The 19826-nt window shown below is 43.0% G+C and overlaps 1 protein-coding gene across 8 annotated transcripts in view; it reads right to left on the bottom strand.

Moving 5' to 3' along the window:
- Nucleotides 1–829: 829 nt before the first annotated feature.
- Nucleotides 830–19826, bottom strand: part of LOC135912998 (death domain-associated protein 6-like) — a 149753-nt gene continuing 130756 nt past the window's right edge. For 7 of the 8 annotated variants that reach the window (XM_065445614.2, XM_065445616.2, XM_065445615.2 and 4 more), the window contains 2 exons: nucleotides 9568–9729; nucleotides 830–4062 (listed from right to left, as the gene is read on the bottom strand). In XM_065445614.2, coding sequence (XP_065301686.1) covers nucleotides 3791–4062; nucleotides 9568–9729 — 434 coding nt within the window. In that variant the 3' untranslated portion in view covers nucleotides 830–3790. The remainder of the gene's footprint in view (nucleotides 4063–9567; nucleotides 9730–19826) is intronic. The other variant, XM_065445610.1, reaches the window with a different exon arrangement.

Genomic DNA, 19826 nt, shown 5'->3' with positions numbered 1-19826 from the left:
AACCATAACAGTAAAGGGGAAGAGAAATGCAGCCATATTGAAGCACAGAGCGCTATGGGGATACAATAGGTACGAGGTCCTCCGAGGTATGTGGAAAGGTGTAATGGTTCCAGGACTTACTTTTGGAAATGCGGTTGTTTGCTATAAATCAGGGGTAATATCAGGACTCGACGGGAACCAAAGGTCAGTGGGTCGCCTCGGATTGGGCGCTCACGCGAAGACTACAAATGAAGCTGTGCAGGGTGATATGGGCTGGGCTAGTTTTGAAGTGAGGGTAGCTCGCAGTAAAATTGAGTATGAAGAACGGCTGAGGAATACGGAAGAAAGTAAATGGGCTGGGAGAGTGTTCAGGTATCTGTACAGGAAAAACATTGATTCACAGCGGAGGAAAAGAACTAGGAAGCTTACCAGCAAGTATGCGGCCTGTAGGGTGGTCAACACAACAACAAAGGTCAAGCGGAAAGTCAGAGAAGCTGAATTAATCTCATGGGTGGCAGCAATGGAAAAGAAACCTGCCATGAGCAACTACTTAAGAGGAAAAAATGAAATCAGGAAAGAAACCATTTATGATAACTCAAAGGGAAGCTCATTACTTTTCGAAGCGAGATCGGGATGCCTTAGAACATGCACCTATAAAGCGAGATATAAGAAGGAAGAAGAAGCATGTGCTTGCTGCGGTAAAGCTAGGGAAACTACGGAGCATGTCTTATTAGAATGTGAAGACGTCTACCCAGCGGTCGATTTAGGCACCACTGGCCTGCTTGAAGCCCGTGGGTTCAGAGGGAGCAGTGGTAAAGCAAACATGTCCACAATAGACATTAGTAAGAGGCGACTGGAGGATTGGTGGAAGTAGGGAAAGGACAAAAGACGGAGACGTACAGTAGCACAGTTCGCAATAGGGGATTAGAAAATTTGGGCATGGTAGTTCAGAGTGTTTTTTTTTTCTTTTTTCATTGTTTAACCTAGGTACGATATTAGGCAGTATAGTAGCAAGAGCTTGGTGGCGCAACCCACCGCCCCGTTTCAAAGGGGACGCTCATAATGTCCATCCATCCATCCATCCATCCATCCATCCATCCATCCATCCATCCATCCATCCATCCATCCATCCATCCATCAATCCATCGTTCCATTCATTCATTCATTCATTCATTCATTCATTCATCCATCCATCTATCCATCCTTCCTTCCATCCATCCATCCATCCATCCATCCATCCATCCATCCATCCATCCATCCATCCATCCATCCATCCATCCATCCATCCATCCATTCTAACGTCAGTACTTGTCTATCAGCAACAGCTTCGCTGTACATCCACTTTCACAGGGTGTAATGGAGGCGGATTTTCCCATCAAATTTTGAATGTATCTGACTTCTTCACATATTCAGTTATTGCCAAACATGCAGGTTACAGCATTTGCTACCATGCAAAAAGGCCCCTGCAGATGGGTCCACCATCTGTTTCTCTAGTGTGCCTGTCGCAAGCCAACCAGGAATTGTATCAAAGAAACCTCTGAACAGTGTTGTTCAAAAAAAAAAAAAAACTTTCTCTTTGCCATCATTCCTCTTTTTCTCTCTGCGCACGCATCAGTGCAAAGGATGCCACAAAGGCACCCATTAAGTTACTGATGTGGCCAGAGTGATAACATGAGAGCAGAGCACAAAGGTAGAAACCTCTTTTACTCGCAAGGCCATGCCACAGTGAAATGCAGCCAGTACACGGATAAGAAGTGCAGCAGGAGGTAGTCATATATATAATTACTTTTCTCTTTTCGGTTCATTATAAAGTAACAAGAATTGCAATCTTCAGTTCAAGTTCAGTTCACACGAAAACATTGTTTTTATTATTATTCAGCGCTTTTTCTACACCAAGTCAATACCTCTTTGTCCCCACTCAAGGAAAAAAATTAATAAATTAGGCATGCATATAAACAGAAACATGCAATAGGATGGAAAGTTAGGAAAGTTGGTGTAAGAGCGTTTTGTAACAACAGTGCAAACAGGCAGCACACAAAGACGACAAAGGCCGTGGGACAAGCACTGACTCACAACCAAGTTTTATTCATACACAAGGTCATTTATGCACACACATATACGTAAAGAATTTTGATATGATACTGTATGTACATACCTTGTTGTGTATGAATAAAACTTAGTTGTGAATCAGCATCTGTCCCGTGGTCTTTGTCATTTTGTGTGTTGTCTGTTCGTGTTGCTGTTACAAAGTGTAGATAGAAACGTCTCTCTTCTCTGTGCATGAATGGTGCCTCTGTGCACTAGTACATGCTCTCTCTCTCTCCGTTTTATTCCTCATACAAAAATAATGAAGTGAAGTTCACAACTGTGTTGTAGATGTCAGCTTCTTTTTTCTTTACCTTATGCCTTAACAGTGTTCTCATGGAATTGTAACGCAAGCACTTGCATTATAATTAGTTAAGCTCATGATCCCTAAAAAAATTATTTAACATGCATCTTCATATCCTTGATGCAGACACAAAATTAAAAATGGTTGAAGTGCTTTGATTGCTTCCATGAAAAAGGACAGCCTGAGAGCATAAACTAAGCCTACAAAGCACTAGTGCACATCAATTTTTTTTTTTGCTTTTTTTCATGTGACCCCTCACTGCACAATTGAAGTGGCACTTGTTTGCCCCTGCAGAAAGCCTTTGGCAACCATTACACCTTAGGCAATTGCACAATCATTCAAGCTTGCCCTCCAATGTTTGGTCTATATGCTTAATATGCAAATTTGGTGCAAACATGGATCTAACCTGCTTTTTGTGGCAAAGGTGTAGACAGTGCATAAGTACACAATAACAGTCAATAAAAAAAAGTTAACAAAATACTGACGTGCCTGAGCACCACTACATTATCCACATCTCTAGGGCTTGCATTCGTACACCAACAGCTTGAAGTAAAAACATGGTGGCAGTGACCCGGATTGCCCAGAGTTTAGTCAATTCTGGGCAAGCAAGCAAGGTCCAAGCAAGCACAAGAGTTCTAAGATATGGACAGTGGCTTAACCTTACTACCTGTCACAAAGCACTGCATGAACACGGGACACAAGGCCCAATATACAAACTATAACACTTTCTGACTTGCCTTAAATAAAGTTGTAAATTTACAAGTGCAAGCCACTCTTTCAAGCTCCGACATTCATACATTGGCTGAGAAATTCACCACATGGTACCTAATAAAAAGGCCCCTAAGCAGCCTTTCACGTTTGCTGGCTAACTATTACAGCTCCTGGTCGTCCAAGGGAGCATGTAACATTGAAGGTGACAGGATTCTTGCCAAGAGTGGAGTCAACCAGTGTCACACCAAGCAATATCAAGAACATGAGCTTGCTGCCCTGGTCATCAGAATGTTTGTGGGAGCTAGGGCTGCGAGCTGACATAAATTGTGCACGCAAAACCGCTGAAGCCAGGAGCAGAGAAGCTTTTCTGCACAGTCAAACAACATGTGAAGCAGAGCTCCGACACAGGTGCGGAATGCGCTGAGAGTCAATGGAAAACAGCATTGTACTGGAGGAGGCAGGAACACCAGCTGAACTTGCTTCCAACTTTCGCAAACCTTCTATTGCTTCAAATTAAAAAAACTATTTATGCAAACAGCCCAAGAACTGCACTTTAAAAGGTGTACAGGGCCCCTTAGAACAACTGTGGCTTGTCTCCATCAAAAAGAAAAAAGAAAAAATGGGGGGGGGGGGATGAAATGCAGTGTTAAATCTCATGCATGAGAGGTATAAAATTACTAATATTAACAAGTCTGCACCTTCAAGGTCTACCTAAAGGTATACGTGCTCGCACAACTTTGGGACCTTTGCTGGAGGATGCAAAGGTTCCTCATCATCTGACAGTATTGTGATGACATCTGCCTCAGGTAAAGACCTTTTCTTGAGGCTGCATTCCTGCTTCTTTGTGGGCAGCTGAGGCACTTCTTTGTGGCTACCTATGGCTCCACAGCTTGTCTCAGTACCAAGGAATAAACGTTTCTGGCCCAGGCCTGTGGCTAGCGAGCTGTCACGGCAATCAGCTCTTTCTTCCACGTGCAGTCCACCTGCAGAATACAAGAGCAGTTTCTAAGCTTGGAAAACCCAGCACAGTTCTTTGTGGCCAACTTAATTCATATCCTGAGCTCACATGGTCAACAGGACATAAGCAACATGGTAATATCTTGATCAGTTGTATGGATAGAAAGAAATTGTTTTTATACCTAAATGGCACTTTTAGAGAAACATGGAGAGTGTGGGTGAGAGACATAATATTAAACATAGGTCGACATACTCGCTCCACATTTAATTTATGGGCTTGAGACAGAGTTAGCGAGCGACAAAGGGTGAGCACCGGCGAGTTGGAATGGATGCAAGTATGAACAGGATTGAGTGCCTGTTAACGCGAGTACAAACAAAAGTCAGTGGTGATTTTAACCCCGTGCCTTGGACATTGAGTAGACCATAAATATGATCGCTTTGGTGCAAACAAGAAAGAATGGAAGGGAACAAGGGGAGCACCCTTGTTCCTTCCATCTCTTCCTCCCTTGCATCCTTCCTTGTTTGCGCCAAAGAGATCATATTTACGGTCTACTCATATGAACGAACTAGCCCAGCAACACGTACTCATGCCTTGGACAAGCTAACTTCGCCCCCGCATTTCTGTTAAAAATGGCCATGGATGAGCTCAGCTAGTCAACGGTACTTTGCATTTTCTAGAAATGCCATGGATGAGCCTAGTTTCGTCCCAGCGCTTAGTCACGCTTTTGGCAGGTGATATCACACACTATTCATAGGACATCGAAAGCAGCAGCAAATTTCTCCTTTCTTAGGAGGTAACACATGTTGGCAACTAGTTTCGCTAAAAATAATTATGCCATTTTTAGTCAGAGTCCAGGATAACAGCCTGGTCCAAAAGGGGTTAAGACGACGCAAATATGAATGCGAGTGACTGTCGGCAAGTATGAGTGGACATGAGTATGTATGTGGGTGAGTGCCAGTGAGTGTGAATAGAAGCGACTATGATGAATGATGAGTGTTGGTGAGCATGAGGGCACAAGTAGGAATGTGAGCATGTGCTGATGAGTGTGAGTGTAGCGAGGACTACATAGCTTTAAACAAGTGCTAACAGTAGACTTCTCAAGACTATTATTTCACTAAGTGATGATAGACATGCACAAAACCAGGATACAGGCATATACAGGGAATTGTTGTGAAATATACGTTAGCAAACCACAACAGCCATGATAATAGTCATATATGCAACAAGCATTAAAACAAGGCTCAGAAACTCAATTTATGGGGAAAGTAAAAACAAATAATTGATTGCAGACATTTTCATAAGCAAAAAAAAGATGTTTCAGTAATTTATTTTGATGGAAAAAAAATGTTCACTAGCTTGGATAATGCTACAAGAATAGTGACTAAGAATTAAACAAAAAAGAAACAAGACGCTACTCTAAAACACTGTTACAAAAAGAAGCCTAAAATGCAATGCACTTTTATTTTTACAGTATATGTGCACTTTCAGTTATGCGTCTTTGAATGTGATTCCACTCATCATCATCAGCCTGGTGATGCCCACTGCAGGGCAAAGGCCTCTCCCATACTTCTCCAACTACCCCGGTCATGTACTAATTGTGGCCATGTCGTCCCTGCAAACTACCTAATCCCATCCGCCCACCTAACTTTCTGCCGCCTCCTGCTACGCTTCCCTTCCCTTGGAATCCAGTCCGTAACCCTTAATGAACCTCGGTTATCTTCCCTCCTCATTACATGCCCTGCCCATGCCCATTTTTTTTATGCGAAGCATATTACTAGAGCTCAACCCAGCTCCTTGGTGCGGCGGTGTCGCCTTCAATACCACGTGACACCGTGACGTCACGACAGAGGAGAAACGGGGCTGCAACTCGCGCCGTCGCTCGCGGCGTCGCCCCCCGCATCGGACGCGGTGAGCGTCGAGCAACGCGGCGTTTGGCGCGACTATTTATTCATGAGGTGCAACGCCGCAGACACCGACACCGACGACACCGGCTTTTCTGCGACACGAGCTCCTTAATGCTGTCGCGTTAAAATAAAGGCTAGTATGCTTCGCATCCTGGGCGTAACCTTAGCTAAGCCACAGCCATTTTTTTTTCTTGATTTTAACTAAGATGTTATGAACTCGCGTTTGTTCCTTCACCCAATCTGCTCTCTTCTTATCCCTTAACGTTACACCCATCATTCTTCTTTCCATAGCTCGTTGCGTCGTCCTCAATTTAAGTAGAACCGTTTTCGTAAGCCTCCAGGTTTCCGCCCCGTACGTGAGTACTGGTAAGACACATCCGTTATACACTTTTCTCTTGAGGGACAATGACAACCTGCTCTTCATGATCTTAGAATGCCTGCCAAACGCACCCCAGCCCATTCTTATTCTTCTGATTATTTCAGTCTCATGATCCGGATCCGTGGTCACTACCTGCCCTAAGTAGATGTATTCTCTTACCACTTCCAGTGCCTCGCTACCTATCGTAAACTGCTGTTCTCTTCGAGAATGTTAAACATTACTTTAGTTTTCTGCAGATTATTTTTCAGGCCCACCCTTCTGCTTTGCCACTCCAGGTCAGTGAGCATACATTGCAATTGGTCCCCTGAGTTACTAAGCATGGCACAGCGACATAGCTGGCGATGGTGACGTTGGAGGCGGCAACGACATTGATCCCGTGTGCTTACCTTCATTCATGGTGAGGACAGTGATACGACGTCCACTGCGGAGCTCTGTTTCCAGCCTTAGTAGCCCGCACCTCCCACCAATATGTTACGGGGATTTTGGGAGCGTAGACAGACTGTATTTACAATGTATATATGATACAATTGCGTTTGGCTTAGTGAATGTGAACCATGCTGGCCCGCAAAGCGCAGGCACCGAAGAAACAGGCCAAGCACGCCAAGTAGTAACAAACTCACAAGTGGAACATTATACTGCAATTTGCCGTTCGAGGAACCGAACGCATCGAAAGTCCCCTGCTGGAGCTCAGCTTGTTTCCTCTACCGGTGATACAGAATTGGCCACTACAGTCTTGTCTGTGTTTACAATTCAAGCACCGAAGTCCCACCCGACAATAATTTATGCCAAAGTCCTCAGTGCGAATACTTCACTCAAAATGCTCATGGATACAGGAGTTATAGTGTCGCTGATGAACAGCTCTATGTACAAAGAACATTTCAAGGTTCTTCCTTTGTCTCCTTCGAGTCTCAGCCTCAAGAATTATTCGCAGCAAGAAATATTGCATTCAGCACATTTTTCCGCACTCATCAAGTATCGCAACAAGGCTGTAGTAGTGACATTTCACGAACCAAAGCTCTTCTCTTTTGGGCCTAGACACCATTCAAGCTTTGGGCATTGACATTCAACAAATATCAAGAATTCCAGCTGACCCAAGTGTTCAGCTTTTGCCTCTTACCGCACAAGGCTCTCACAGAGTTCATCCATCTGTTCTCAGGAGAATTGGGACTTGTAAAGGGGATGTCTGTCTTAGAGCTTCAGTGCAACCAGACTCAGCGAAACTATGTCCTCTACCTCTAGTTCTCCGTGAGCATGTCTCCGCCGAACTGCATCGGTTGGAATCAGCTGACATTATCGAACAGGTGTCAGCGTCCGAGTAGATTTCTCCGCTCATTGTGGTTCGGAAGAAAGACAATTTCATTCGACTTTGCGTCATCGAACTCAGGGAACCTAACAAGGTTATCGTGATCAATGCCTTTCCGCTAGTGAGGTCTGATGAACTGTTGCATCAACTCACTGATGCTGCCATCTTCAGTAAGTTGGATTTACAGTTCACTTATTATCAAGACTTATTGTCTGAGAAAAGGTGTGAGCTCACTACATTCATCACTCACAACAGTCTCTTTCGCTTCAAGCAAGTGTGTTTCGGATTGGCATCTATGCCTTCTGCTTTTCAGCAAATCATGTCAACCGTCTTAAAAGATTGTGCTGGTGCATTATGCTACCTTGATGATGTTCTTGTGTGGGGTCATACTCAATGTGACGATGATAGAAACTTGCAAACTGTCCTGTCCAGAATAAGTAATACAGGCATGCAGCTTAACCACAAGTACGTATTCAGTGTCCCAGAATTAACTTTCCTAGGACATAAAATTTCTGCTAATGGCCTTTCGCCGATGGATAATAAAATGCAAGCAATTGTGGAGGCACCACAGCCTAATGACAAGAAGGCTCTACATTCCTTTCTGGGCCCCACAGGATACTATGCAAAATTTATCCCGCAGTATGCTGACTTAGTGTAACCGCTAAGGGAACATCTATCTAAGGCAAGGACAAACCTTTGTCTGGAACCAGGATACTGAATACAGCTTTCAATCGGTCAAAGAAGTACCTGCATCATGTCCTGTGGTACGCATGTTTCAACCGCATCTTCCTTATGCATAGGCCTGTCTACCTGTGATATCCTGTTTCAGTTTCATAATGGTTATGACCGCTAGCATCACTCTGCGCCCAACACTGTAAGTGTACCCTGCCGTGTTCCTTTTCCCCTCATTGGAATAAACTCATTCTTCTTTGTCTGGTCCCCAACTTGAGCAGTCCACCTCTTCTTTTGTGGCACTTTGCGTCCGAGCCGTTAGGCTTCATGTCGTAGGTTCTGTGTCCGGCCACCCATCAAAGTCTACTACACTACCCATAGTATGATACATTTGTGCTAAGTTGAGTGTTTCTATGCTCACCAGCACGATGAGCACACACACACACAAACACACACACGAAAAAAGCCAAGGGGATCACATTAGTACCACCAATTCAGAAGCACTTATTCCATACAATGGAACCATCCAGTTCTGGCAATGATTCTATGCTTGGTTGAGAGTGCTAAAAGTGATGAAAATGTGCTGGTGCCAGTAACTTCTGGTGAATTATATGGCTGTGAAGATGACCCTCTAAATTCGCCAGCCTGTGGTCGAAAATGCAGTGGGAAGACAATCCAGTGATTCTTCATAAGCTTCATTGTTGTGGAAGCACAGGCCACAGGTATCAAGGCTTCCTTTAGACAATAAATGCTTTTGAGCTGGAAGTGATCACCAGACAAGTGAACAGGCCCTGTTGGCTCAACCGCACAGACAATATGTTTAAGTCCATTGTAAGCGTTATAACTGAAATCTGGATAAGTTGTTGCATTCAGCTGTGTAATAAAAAAATCAGAATTTTAAACATTTTCTGGGATGAGTGCTTGCAAGATAACATTAAAAAAACTCACTGTCACTCATTCATCTGCTGGGTAAAGTGCTAGAGGCCTGTGAATGCTTAGCTTGTGTCTTCTAGGCCACAATGATGTAGCAATTCATTTTCCAATGCTATTGTTTTCGTGCATTGTCAGTAGTCAGAATGAAACTCCCCCAACATTATCACTATAATCAGTCAGTTGTGAACAGTGGATGGTAAGAGAAGAATAGAATTGCACGGAAGACATCGCTACAAAGCAACAGCCAAAGTGTCCTACTAATGAGAACTACAATGCATTAAAGAAACCAATGAGGCGACAAGTTTAAGCAGATGAGATGCTTCTTTAAATTATGCTTACCTTCAAGAACAGAACATGAATCACCATCTGCAAGCAACCACGATGAGCTCTCTCTGTCCTCAACGGTGATTGGCGAGTCGACTCGGCAAGTAGCTTCAGCATCTGCTTCCTCTTTTGCATCTGCCTCCTCCTCTTTTGCATTCGCTGCATCCGCTTCATCTGCTTCACATGCATTACAAGAGGGATGTTAGCACAGAAACTATATCTGTCATGCATAAACAAGAGGGCTTTACAGTCGGCCACAGTTAAAAATTCAATCCAGTTACAAGGACTATACATTTAACATGATCTTGCAACACTTGTTGGACATAGTAATAACACCTACTAGATAATGTTCTCGTCAACATCTGAGCCAAATAATATTCCTGTACACACAGCAGAGGATCCATGATTTTGCTCAAAAGGCCCTTTCTTTCCATTTACTATGAAAATTAGAGGCAGGCTCAAGTTATTGTGTTCTAAATTTAGGTGCAGAGCAGATTTGAGTACACAACATTTTCTTACTTTGAACATGTAAAAACTGGGCAAGCATTAAATTGATGAGAATGTTTTAATCAGGTAAATATGGTAGCACAGGTGATAGAACGAATGTCCTAGGAATGCACTGGTCCCAGATTCAATCCTTAGAGCAGGATAAATTTTTATTCATCACTGAAGCTTTCTGTTATGAGAAAACCTGTGGGTTTCCTTTGTTACAATCGGCCAGCATGGGAAAGTGACCTTCCAGCCTCTCCTGCCCTGCTGCAACAAATCGCTTCGTGAAGTTTGCAATGCGTCCCCTCAGACAGACCAGCGGTGACATCAAGGTAAGACATATTTGGCGAATAGCTTGTTGATGGAAGCCACACTGCGACCGACCCCGATGCTGGGAGCAAGAAACTTCTGGAAAAGGGCGTCCTATGCCGCTTCCTCATGGCCACTGCTAGCCGCCGAGGCCGTTTTGACAGGCACACCAGCTAATTTAATTTTAATTGCTAGGCCATCCCAGGAACCAAGACTCACCAAGTGAATCAAGTGCGACAACCCTTATGCAAGCATTCCCTTCCTTCCCTCCTTTCTCTGGGGCTGTGACCAGGGTGCCCTGGGGGCATTTCTCCGCTTGTGATCAGCGAACGAAGGTGCTGGAGTGATTGTGGGCACCCTCGCCCTCCAAAACAGATCCTTCTGCAACTTTGGACGCTCTGACTGGATGAAGGTGATGGCAAGGGAGGTATTCGGTAAGAGACCACCTGGTGGACATGTCCATTTCATCTGCTGCTGAAGTGCTGCTGAAGTGAGGCTTACTTAGCAGGACTCTTTGAGGAACTATCAGGCATTGTTTGGGATATCATGGGCCTCAGGTTAGAAGAACTGGTGAGGCTTATACAGTGCTGACTAATGGCCACGTCCTCTGCTATAGAGGACTCTTACATAGAAAGTTATAGGGGTAGGATTCCCAACACTTAAGGACACAGCGGGCAACATTGATGAATTATACAGCATTAACCACAGGGTAGCAATAGCAGTAGCCGTAATAAAACTTAATAAAAGGTATAGATTAAAGGTGGTACAAACCTACGCTCCCAATGTCCAGTCATGATGATGGTGAAGCAGATCAGTTTTATAAAGATGTGGAATTAGCCATGAGAAAAGCACAAACTCGGTATACTGTAGTAATGGGCAACTTCAATGCAAAAGTGGGGGAAAAGCAGGCTGGTGAACAAGCAATTGGCAACTACAGCATTGGCTCTAGAAACACTAGAGGAGAGATGTTTGTAGAATTCACGGAGAGGAATAAGCTATGAATAATGAACCCCTGCTACAGAAAGCGTAAAAACAAAAAGTGGACCTGGAAAAGCCCTAATGGTCAAACAAGGAATGAAACCGATTTCATACTTTCTGCCCATCCCAGCATAGTGCAGGATGCAGAAGTGTTAGGGTAAAGCGCAATGATCATAGGTTAGTGAGGTCTAGGATTCACCTGAATTTGAAGAAAGAGTAAAATTGGTCAAGAAGAAACAGGCCAACCTAGATGCAGTAAGGATAAAAGCAGACCAATTCAGGCTGGTACTAGCAAATAAATATGCAGCCTTAGAACAGCGAGATGTAGATGACGTAATGATGATGATGAGTAATGAAAGTATAACTAGGCTGGCTTCAGATGCAGCTATTGAAGTGTGAGGCAAGGCACCAAGGTAACCAGTAGGCAAGCTCTCCCAATTAACAACAGACATAATAAAGAAACGACAAAGAATGATAGTGTCCAACTCAAGAGATAAGATAGAATTTGCGGAATAGTCAAAACTGATCAACAAAGCGAAAATAACGATTATTCGAAATTATTACACGAGAAAACTGAAGAAGCCGTAAGAAATGGATGCAGCCTGAAATCAGTGAGAAAGAAACTTGGCATAGGTCAAACCAAGATACATGCACTGAAAGATAAGCAGGGTAATATCATCAGCAATCTCCAAACCATAATAAAAGCAGCGGACGAATTCTATACTGACCTGTACAGTACCCAGAGGACTCAGCATAACTCCATTCGAAACAGTAATGAACAGCACACAGAAACTCTTCCTATATATAGCGATGAGGTCAGAAGGGCCTTGCAAAACATGAAATGGGGAAGAGCGGCAGGAGAAGATGGAATAATAGTCGATTTAATCAAAGATGGAGGAGACATATATAATGCTTAGAAAACTGGCAACTCTATAAACGAAGTGTCTATCGGCTGCAAGGCTCCCAGAAAAGTGGAAAAATGCAAACAATATAATAATCCACAAAAAGGGAAACGTTAAAGAATTGAAAAATTATAGGCCCATTAGCTTACTCCCTGTATTATACCAAATATTCACCAAGATAATCTCCAATAGAATAAGGGCAACACTGGACTTTAGTCGGCCATGGGAACAGACAGGTTTCAGGAAGGAATACTCTACAATGGATCACATCCATGCCATCAATCAGGTAATCGAGAAAACCGCAGAGTAGAATCAGCCTCTATATATGGCTCTCATAGATTACGAAAAGGCATTTGATTCAGTAGAGATACCAGCAGTCATAGAGGCATTACGTAATCAAGGAGTACAGGACGCTTACGTAAATATCTTGGAAAGTATCTACAGGGATTCCACAGCTACCTTAACTCTCCACAAGAAAATTAGGAAGATACCTATAAAGAAAGGGGTCAGACAAGGAGACACACCCTCTCCAATGCTATTCACTGCGTGCTTGGGAGAAGTATTGAAGCTATTAACCTGGGAAGGCTTAGAAGTGAGGATCAACGGCGAATATCTCAGCAACCTTCGATTTGTTGACTACACTGTCCTATTAAGCAACACTGGGGATGATTTACAACAAATTGTTCAGGACCTTAGCAGAGAAAGTATAAAAGTGTGGTTGAAGATTAATGTGCAGAAAACAAAGATAATGATAAATAGTTGGGCAAAGGAACAAGAGTTCAGGAACGCCAATCGGCCTCTAGAGTCTGCGAAGGAGTATGTTTACCTAGGTCAATTAATCACGGAACCCTGATCATGAGAAGGAAATTTACAGAATGAAATTGGGTTGGAGCGCATACGGCAAACACTCAGATCCTTACCGGAAGCTTACCATTATCACTAAAAAGGAAGGTATGCAATCAAAGCATTCTATCGGTGCTAACATATGGGGCAAAAACGTGGAGACTGACAAAGAAGCTCGAAAACCAGTAAAGGAGCACACAAAGAGCGATGGAATGAAGAATGATAGGTGTAACGTTAAGAGACAGGAAGGGAGTGGCGTGGAACAGAGAGCAAACGGGCATAGCCGATACTCTTATCGGCATTAAGGGAATGGAGCTGGGCAGGTCATGTAATGCGTAGGTTAGATAACTGGTGGACCATTAGGGTTACAAAATTGGTGCCAAGATAAAGGAAACACAGTCGAGGATGGCAAAAGAGTAGGTGGGGCGATGAAATTAAGAAATTCGTAGGCGCAAGTTGGAATCGGTTGGTGCAGCACAGGGGTAATTGGAGATCGGAGGGAGAGGCCTTTGTCCTGCCGTAGACTTAAAATAGGTTGTTGTTGATGATGATGATTAAGAAGAAGAAGTAGTAGTGCTCATTGGCTGTGGCGCCTAGTTGCTACGGACGCGCAGCCCATCTAAGCCAATCAGAACTGCAACAGCAGACGAAATGGACGTATCCACCAGGTGGACTCTTGCAGAATACCTCCCCAGATTTACCTGGCCTAGGGATCTAGGGAGGCCAGAAGGGATTAAATCAGACCCTGTCGGCTCCTCATAGGTGCTTCAATTCAGTCATGCTAGACTGTTGAGCTGTAACGTTCTCTACTCCTCATGTAGATATTGTAAATAAGCCAGTACTCTTCATTCTCAATGAAAACCTGTTCCTCCCTTCAACAACATCCTCAGCGTGGATGAGCTGGACGACAGCATGGGCCAGCTACCCTTTTTAACATGCCCGACCCCAACTCTTACAAATGGCTGGCAGTGGTGAGACGAGTCTTGCGACATGGTACTGTGTCTGCGGTGAGTGCTTGGATTTTTGCTTTGACTCTCTAGGCTTCATTTTGTGGTTGTTCTGTTTAGAACAGTAGGGAAGCTGGATTGTTGATTGTGAGCTAGGTTGTGTTTACGTAGCTGTGTTTATTTAGCGAGCAGGACCAAGGCAGTAAAACAGCAATCATGGATTCGAGGACGATGCTGAGAGACAAATTGTTGGTTGTCAGTGAGGAACTTTGCCTAGCGGTACACAAGGAAATTATTAAATCAATCAATCAATCAATCAATATTTATTTTTGACAAAAGAAATACAAGATGGGTATAAGTACAACATTCGGAGGTCCCGAAGTAACAACTGTCGGGGGGACCTCCTAACAAAACATGAAAAGGGGATAGTAGGATCGAGGCAAACAGTGAGTCATGTGATATATTATACAGTTACTACATTGGAAATAAACGATAAGATAGAAAAAAAAATCTGTTAACAATATCACAGGTATATTCACAGAGTTAAGAAGAAAAAATAATTGAAGAAATCTTAAAAATAACATGCAACAATTAAAACGAGGATAAATGGCACGTAAAGCTAACAACGAGGAGAAATATCATTTAAGGCAAAATTTAGTAACTCGGTAATTGAAAAGTACATTGCGTAATGGTAAAGTGAACAACATACTAATTAATTCTAGGTTTGTTAAATTATGCTACGCGTCAGATAAAGTGTTCATGAAATGCTCCTTCGTTCTACGTTTGAATGATAATAATGTAGATGTCTTCATGTCAGATGGTATAGAATTCCAAACAGAAACGCCTGAAAACGCGACGGTAAATTTCCCATAGTTAGTTCTTGCTTTTGGAAGAAGAAGATTGAGTTGAGTTGAAAATCTTGTGTTGTTATAATTGATGAGGCTAGAGCGACTAAAACCTGGAATATTAAACTGGGTATTTATAAGATGAAACATAAGTAGCGACAGCTTATGATTGAATAACATGCGTAAAGGTAAAACATTTAGGGAACGGAATATTGGAGCAGAGGGAGATGTATGCGATTGGAATACAATTAATCGTAATGCCTGCTTTTGCAAAACTTCTAACTGATGAAGATGTGTGGTATATGTATTACCCCAAGATGACAGGCAGTATGAGAGATGACTGTGTATATACGCGTAATATAAAGACATGAGAATGGTTTGCTGGAAAAAAGAGCGAGTTTTTATTATGATGTGAATACCAAGTGAGATTTTTTGAATAAGTGATTGAATATGACACTGGAACTTTAGGTTTTCATCTAGTACTACACCAAGAAATTTAGTAGACGTGGATCTTGCAAACACATTATTATTTAGAGACACTACAATAGAATCAATGTGCAAAGATTTTGAAGAATGGAATACCATAAATGTTGTCTTAGATGGGTTAATGGTTAGCTTGTTTTTTACACACCATGAATGAACATTCGTTAGGTCAGCGTTAAGTTTATCCTGCAATGCAAATAAATTTTTATCAGATGCGAAAATGGTGGTGTCATCAGCGTAAAGAAGACAGTGCGCATGTGTTAATATGTCTGGCAAGTCATTAATGAATATGAGAAATAAAAGTGGCCCAAGTATTGATCCCTGGGGGACACCTGTATTTACAGTTTTTGAAGAGGACAAGACACCATTAAATTCGACTATATATTGTCGGTTAATTAGGTAGTTGCGAATTATTTGTAAAGGCGGTCCAGAAATGCCATATGATTCAAGTTTACTTAAAAGAATACGATGGTTAATTGTATCAAACGCCTTCATGAAATCAATAAAGAGAGCACCAACTAAGAGGCCTTGATCGATGGCTATTTTGACCCTCTCGGTAAATGTAATAAGCGCTAATTCAGTTGAAAAATTGTCACGAAAACCAAATTGATCAGGAGTTAAAAGATTAAATTTGGATAAGTATTTACTTAAGCGATTATGTATAAGTTTTTCGATGACCTTACTAAAGAAAGACAAAATGCAGATAGGACGATAATTACTTGTGCACTTATGGTCACCTTTTTTAAATACTGGGATTATTTTACCTGTCTTGAGGCGGTTAGGAAAGATGCCATCTACAAATAGTCTATTTACTATATGTGCTAACGCAGGTGAGATTTCGTTAGACACAAGCTTAATGCTAGAGGGACGTATCAAGTCGAGGCCCGGACCGGTAGTTTTAAGAGAATTGATAGTGTTACATACTTCCAGAGATGTTGTGGGGAACAGGTAAAATGAATGAGAACAGCGCGGAAAACTAAGCAACGTTGAATCAGGCTGACTACCGTCTGCAATACTAAAATGGTCACTGAAAACATTAGCTATGTCTTGAGGGTCAGTAATATTAGCAGAATTGTGCTTCATACACGATATGCGATTTTTAGTTGTACTGATGTTTAAGAATTCTTTAATAACCTGCCAGTTTCGTCTGGTATCACTTCCATTTTTTCTAATTTTATTTTCGTAGTAATTACGCTTGACATTTTTTAAAGTGGCTGTTAGAACATTTGAATATGTGTGGAAGCGCAATCGCAACGCATTATTGAATGGCTGGACTTTAAGTTTCTTACGAAGATTATCTCTTTTTTTAATGGACCGCAATAAAGAATCACTAATCCAAGGCTTTCTTGGTGAGCTAAACCAACGCGTCACCATAGTGTTACTTGTGAAATATAATGCTGATTCCCAAATGGGCAAGCGAGGAGGACATTGAAATTGGGTTACAACTTATTAGGAAAAGAGAGAAATGCGAGAGAGAGAGAGAGAGAGAGAACTACGGGACAGGGGGGAACGCAAGAAAGATTACAATTTAACAAATATGTAACTTGACCTTGAAAGGAAATGTTTGGAGTTGACATGAGCTCTGGTACGATCAAGTGAAGCAGAATCATACCACACGGACAGGCTGTTAAAGCTATTTGAAGTCGGGAACGACATCAAGTTGTTCCTAGGAAATTTTGAAAGGACTTGCAAGAAGCTGAACTTCACTCCGAGTTCATGGTCACAGCGGTTGCTGTCTACGTTCCTGTGTGCAGTTCCTGAAGTAATCACCAGACTCAGTGTGCAAGATGCATATGAGGACACGAAGGTTAAGGCTAGCCTTTTGAAGTGCGATTACCTTTCAGCCGAGGCTTTTTTTGCCAAAGGTTTCAAAGCATTGGCAAGAAGGATAGCGAGAGATATCTGGACAAAAGAGCTGAGAACATGGAACCTGTACCTTCACGAGCTGCATATTAATGGAAAACCATGCCGGGAGCTCCCGACAGTGCCACCACCATGGACATTGTCCATCCGTTTTACGTGACGGTAGATTACTTGACTAGAGAAGTAGCATAGATTAAACAGGTTGTAGAAGAACACAGTGTGTGTCTGCCGAGCAAAAGTAAAAATCTGTGGGCCGTTCAAGAAGCTCGTGCCCGATGCTGCAGTTTCCAAATTCACGTCGCTGCAGTACCCTTACATTTTTTCAAATCTGTCAGATCAGTTACCGCGTGAGAAGGAGCTGAAATTTGGAGAGGGCGTAGTACAGGCATTGACACGATCACAAGCTCGTCAAATCGCGTCGCTTTCCTCAGAAAATGCAAAGGCCGCTCCAACAGAACTAGTTAAAGAGGTAGCCTCATCAATAGAAACCAAGCTAGGCTCAAGGGAAGCAAAAAACGGTTGAGGAAATTCTGCCAGCTGATCGTTAAGCTGGCAAAATGACACGCTCTCAGCTGACAGCTGAGAGCGTGTCACAAGGCGTGTGTCAAAGTTCGCTCCTGTAGAGAGAACCAACTTACACACTCGCAAGCGAGACAAGGTCATTACTGTCACTAGCCTCAAAGAACTTTGATCGGCTGTTAGGTCTGAACAGAGAGTCACTGGCAGCTGAGCAAAAGAATGACGTTAGCCTAGCCAAATTACATGTAACAGCTAAAGAAAGGCATTGCTAGGCACAATGTGATGAGACATGGAGAGGAGGCTTGTTATATCGGCACTACAGAGACCGAAAGGGTAGGATTCTGGATCAGTTGGTTGTACCTACTAAGTATAGGGAGGACCTTTAGGGTCTCTGTGATGGAAATGGGCTGTCGAGCCACCTAGCCATAAACAAATTAAAGGAGAGTTTGCTTATGGAATACTACTGGCCTGGCTGCTTAAACATAAAAAAGTTTGCGAGATCATGTACACCTGCCAGCGCTCAGGTAAACTAGGAGAAACATGGAAAGCTCCACTAAAGGTAGTGTCCTTAATATCAGAACCTTTCAGATTACTTGCGAGAGACACGGTAGGGCATCTACTAAAGACAAAGTCAGGTTAAAGGTGCCTGTTTAACATGTTGTGTCTGGCCACAACATTTCCGGAGGCAATCCCTCTGAAGGAACTCAGCTCCAACGAGGAAGTAGATGTGCTTTTGACAGTATTCGCCCAAGTAGGGTTTCGAGCCGAAATTCAGGCGAATCAAGGGCCAGTATTCACCTGCTCACTGATTTCCACATTCTTACAAAAGTGCAGGGTAAAGTTATTACACAGTTCCATCTGTCACCCTCAGTCAAATAGCGTTGAGAGGCGAATTTTGTGGGCACTCAGTTACTTGTGCAAGGAGGACTGGAACAATTGTCTTCTGGCTTTGTTTGCTTCGCGAACGGTTCCTTGTGAGGCTACAAAGTTCTCGCCAGCACAACTAGTTTATGGGAGGACACTCTGTTCACCACTGAGAATGTTGAGAGAGATGCAGGAGGAAAGAGGAGAGAGTCAAACAGTGGTAGAGTGCGTGCTAAAGCTGCTAGAATGGCTAAGTACAACACAAGAACTAGTAGGAAAGAACATGGGCATGGCATAAAAGAATGCCAAGCTCTAGTATGACAAAAACGTAAGGCTTCGAACCTTTAATGCCGGGAACCAGGTAATGATCCTCAGACTTTCAAGAAATATCAAGCTTGAAGTTCACTGGGATAAACCAGTCAAAGTGATGCACAAACTTTCAGATACCAACTATGCTCTAAATGTGCCCAGTCGCGGGAAGGAGGTGAGAATATACAACTGCAATTTGATGAAGCCATATATGCAGAGGGGCAGAGTCGTTAACCTAACCATAAAAAAAAATTTAAAATTATGGAGTTTTACGTGCCAAAACCACTTTCTGATTATGAGGCACGCCGTAGTGGGGGACTCCGGAAATTTCGATCACCTGGGGTTCTTTAACGTGCACCTAAATCTAAGTACACGGGTGTTTTCGCATTTCACCCCCATCGAAATGCGGCCACCATGGCCGGGATTCGATCCCGCAACCTCGTGCTCAGCAGCCTAACACCATAGCCACTTAGCAACCACGGCGGGTCCTGACCATCAAAGAGCCTGAGGACATTCATACCAAACTAATGTAAGGCGACCTCCAACTCTGGACTCAGCCTTGAAGAAGTTGTAGAACACTCGGTAAGAGCAGAAGCTCTTAAACCCGAGCAGCTAGATGAGCTAAAGGGGCTGCTAGAGGAATATCTCAATAGCTTCAGCAGTTGGCCAGGTAGAAGCGAACTAATAACGCATGAAATAGAGCTGACATCAATCGAATCTGTAAGATCAAAGCCTTACAGGTTGTCCCCACGACAGAAAGAAATTATGGAAACAGAGATACAGCACATGCTAGAGTTGGGAGTTATTGAGCCTGCTGAGAATGACTACACGTCACTGCTAATACTTATGGAAGCCCCTAACAAGGACCCTCGTCCGTGTGTTGACTACAGAAAGTTAAATGCCATCACTAGGGATCAGCTGTA

Source organism: Dermacentor albipictus, unplaced genomic scaffold, assembly GCF_038994185.2.
Source record: "Dermacentor albipictus isolate Rhodes 1998 colony unplaced genomic scaffold, USDA_Dalb.pri_finalv2 scaffold_13, whole genome shotgun sequence".
In the NCBI taxonomy this organism is placed as follows: Eukaryota; Metazoa; Arthropoda; class Arachnida; order Ixodida; family Ixodidae; genus Dermacentor; species Dermacentor albipictus.
This window is presented reverse-complemented; position numbering and strand designations above follow the sequence as displayed.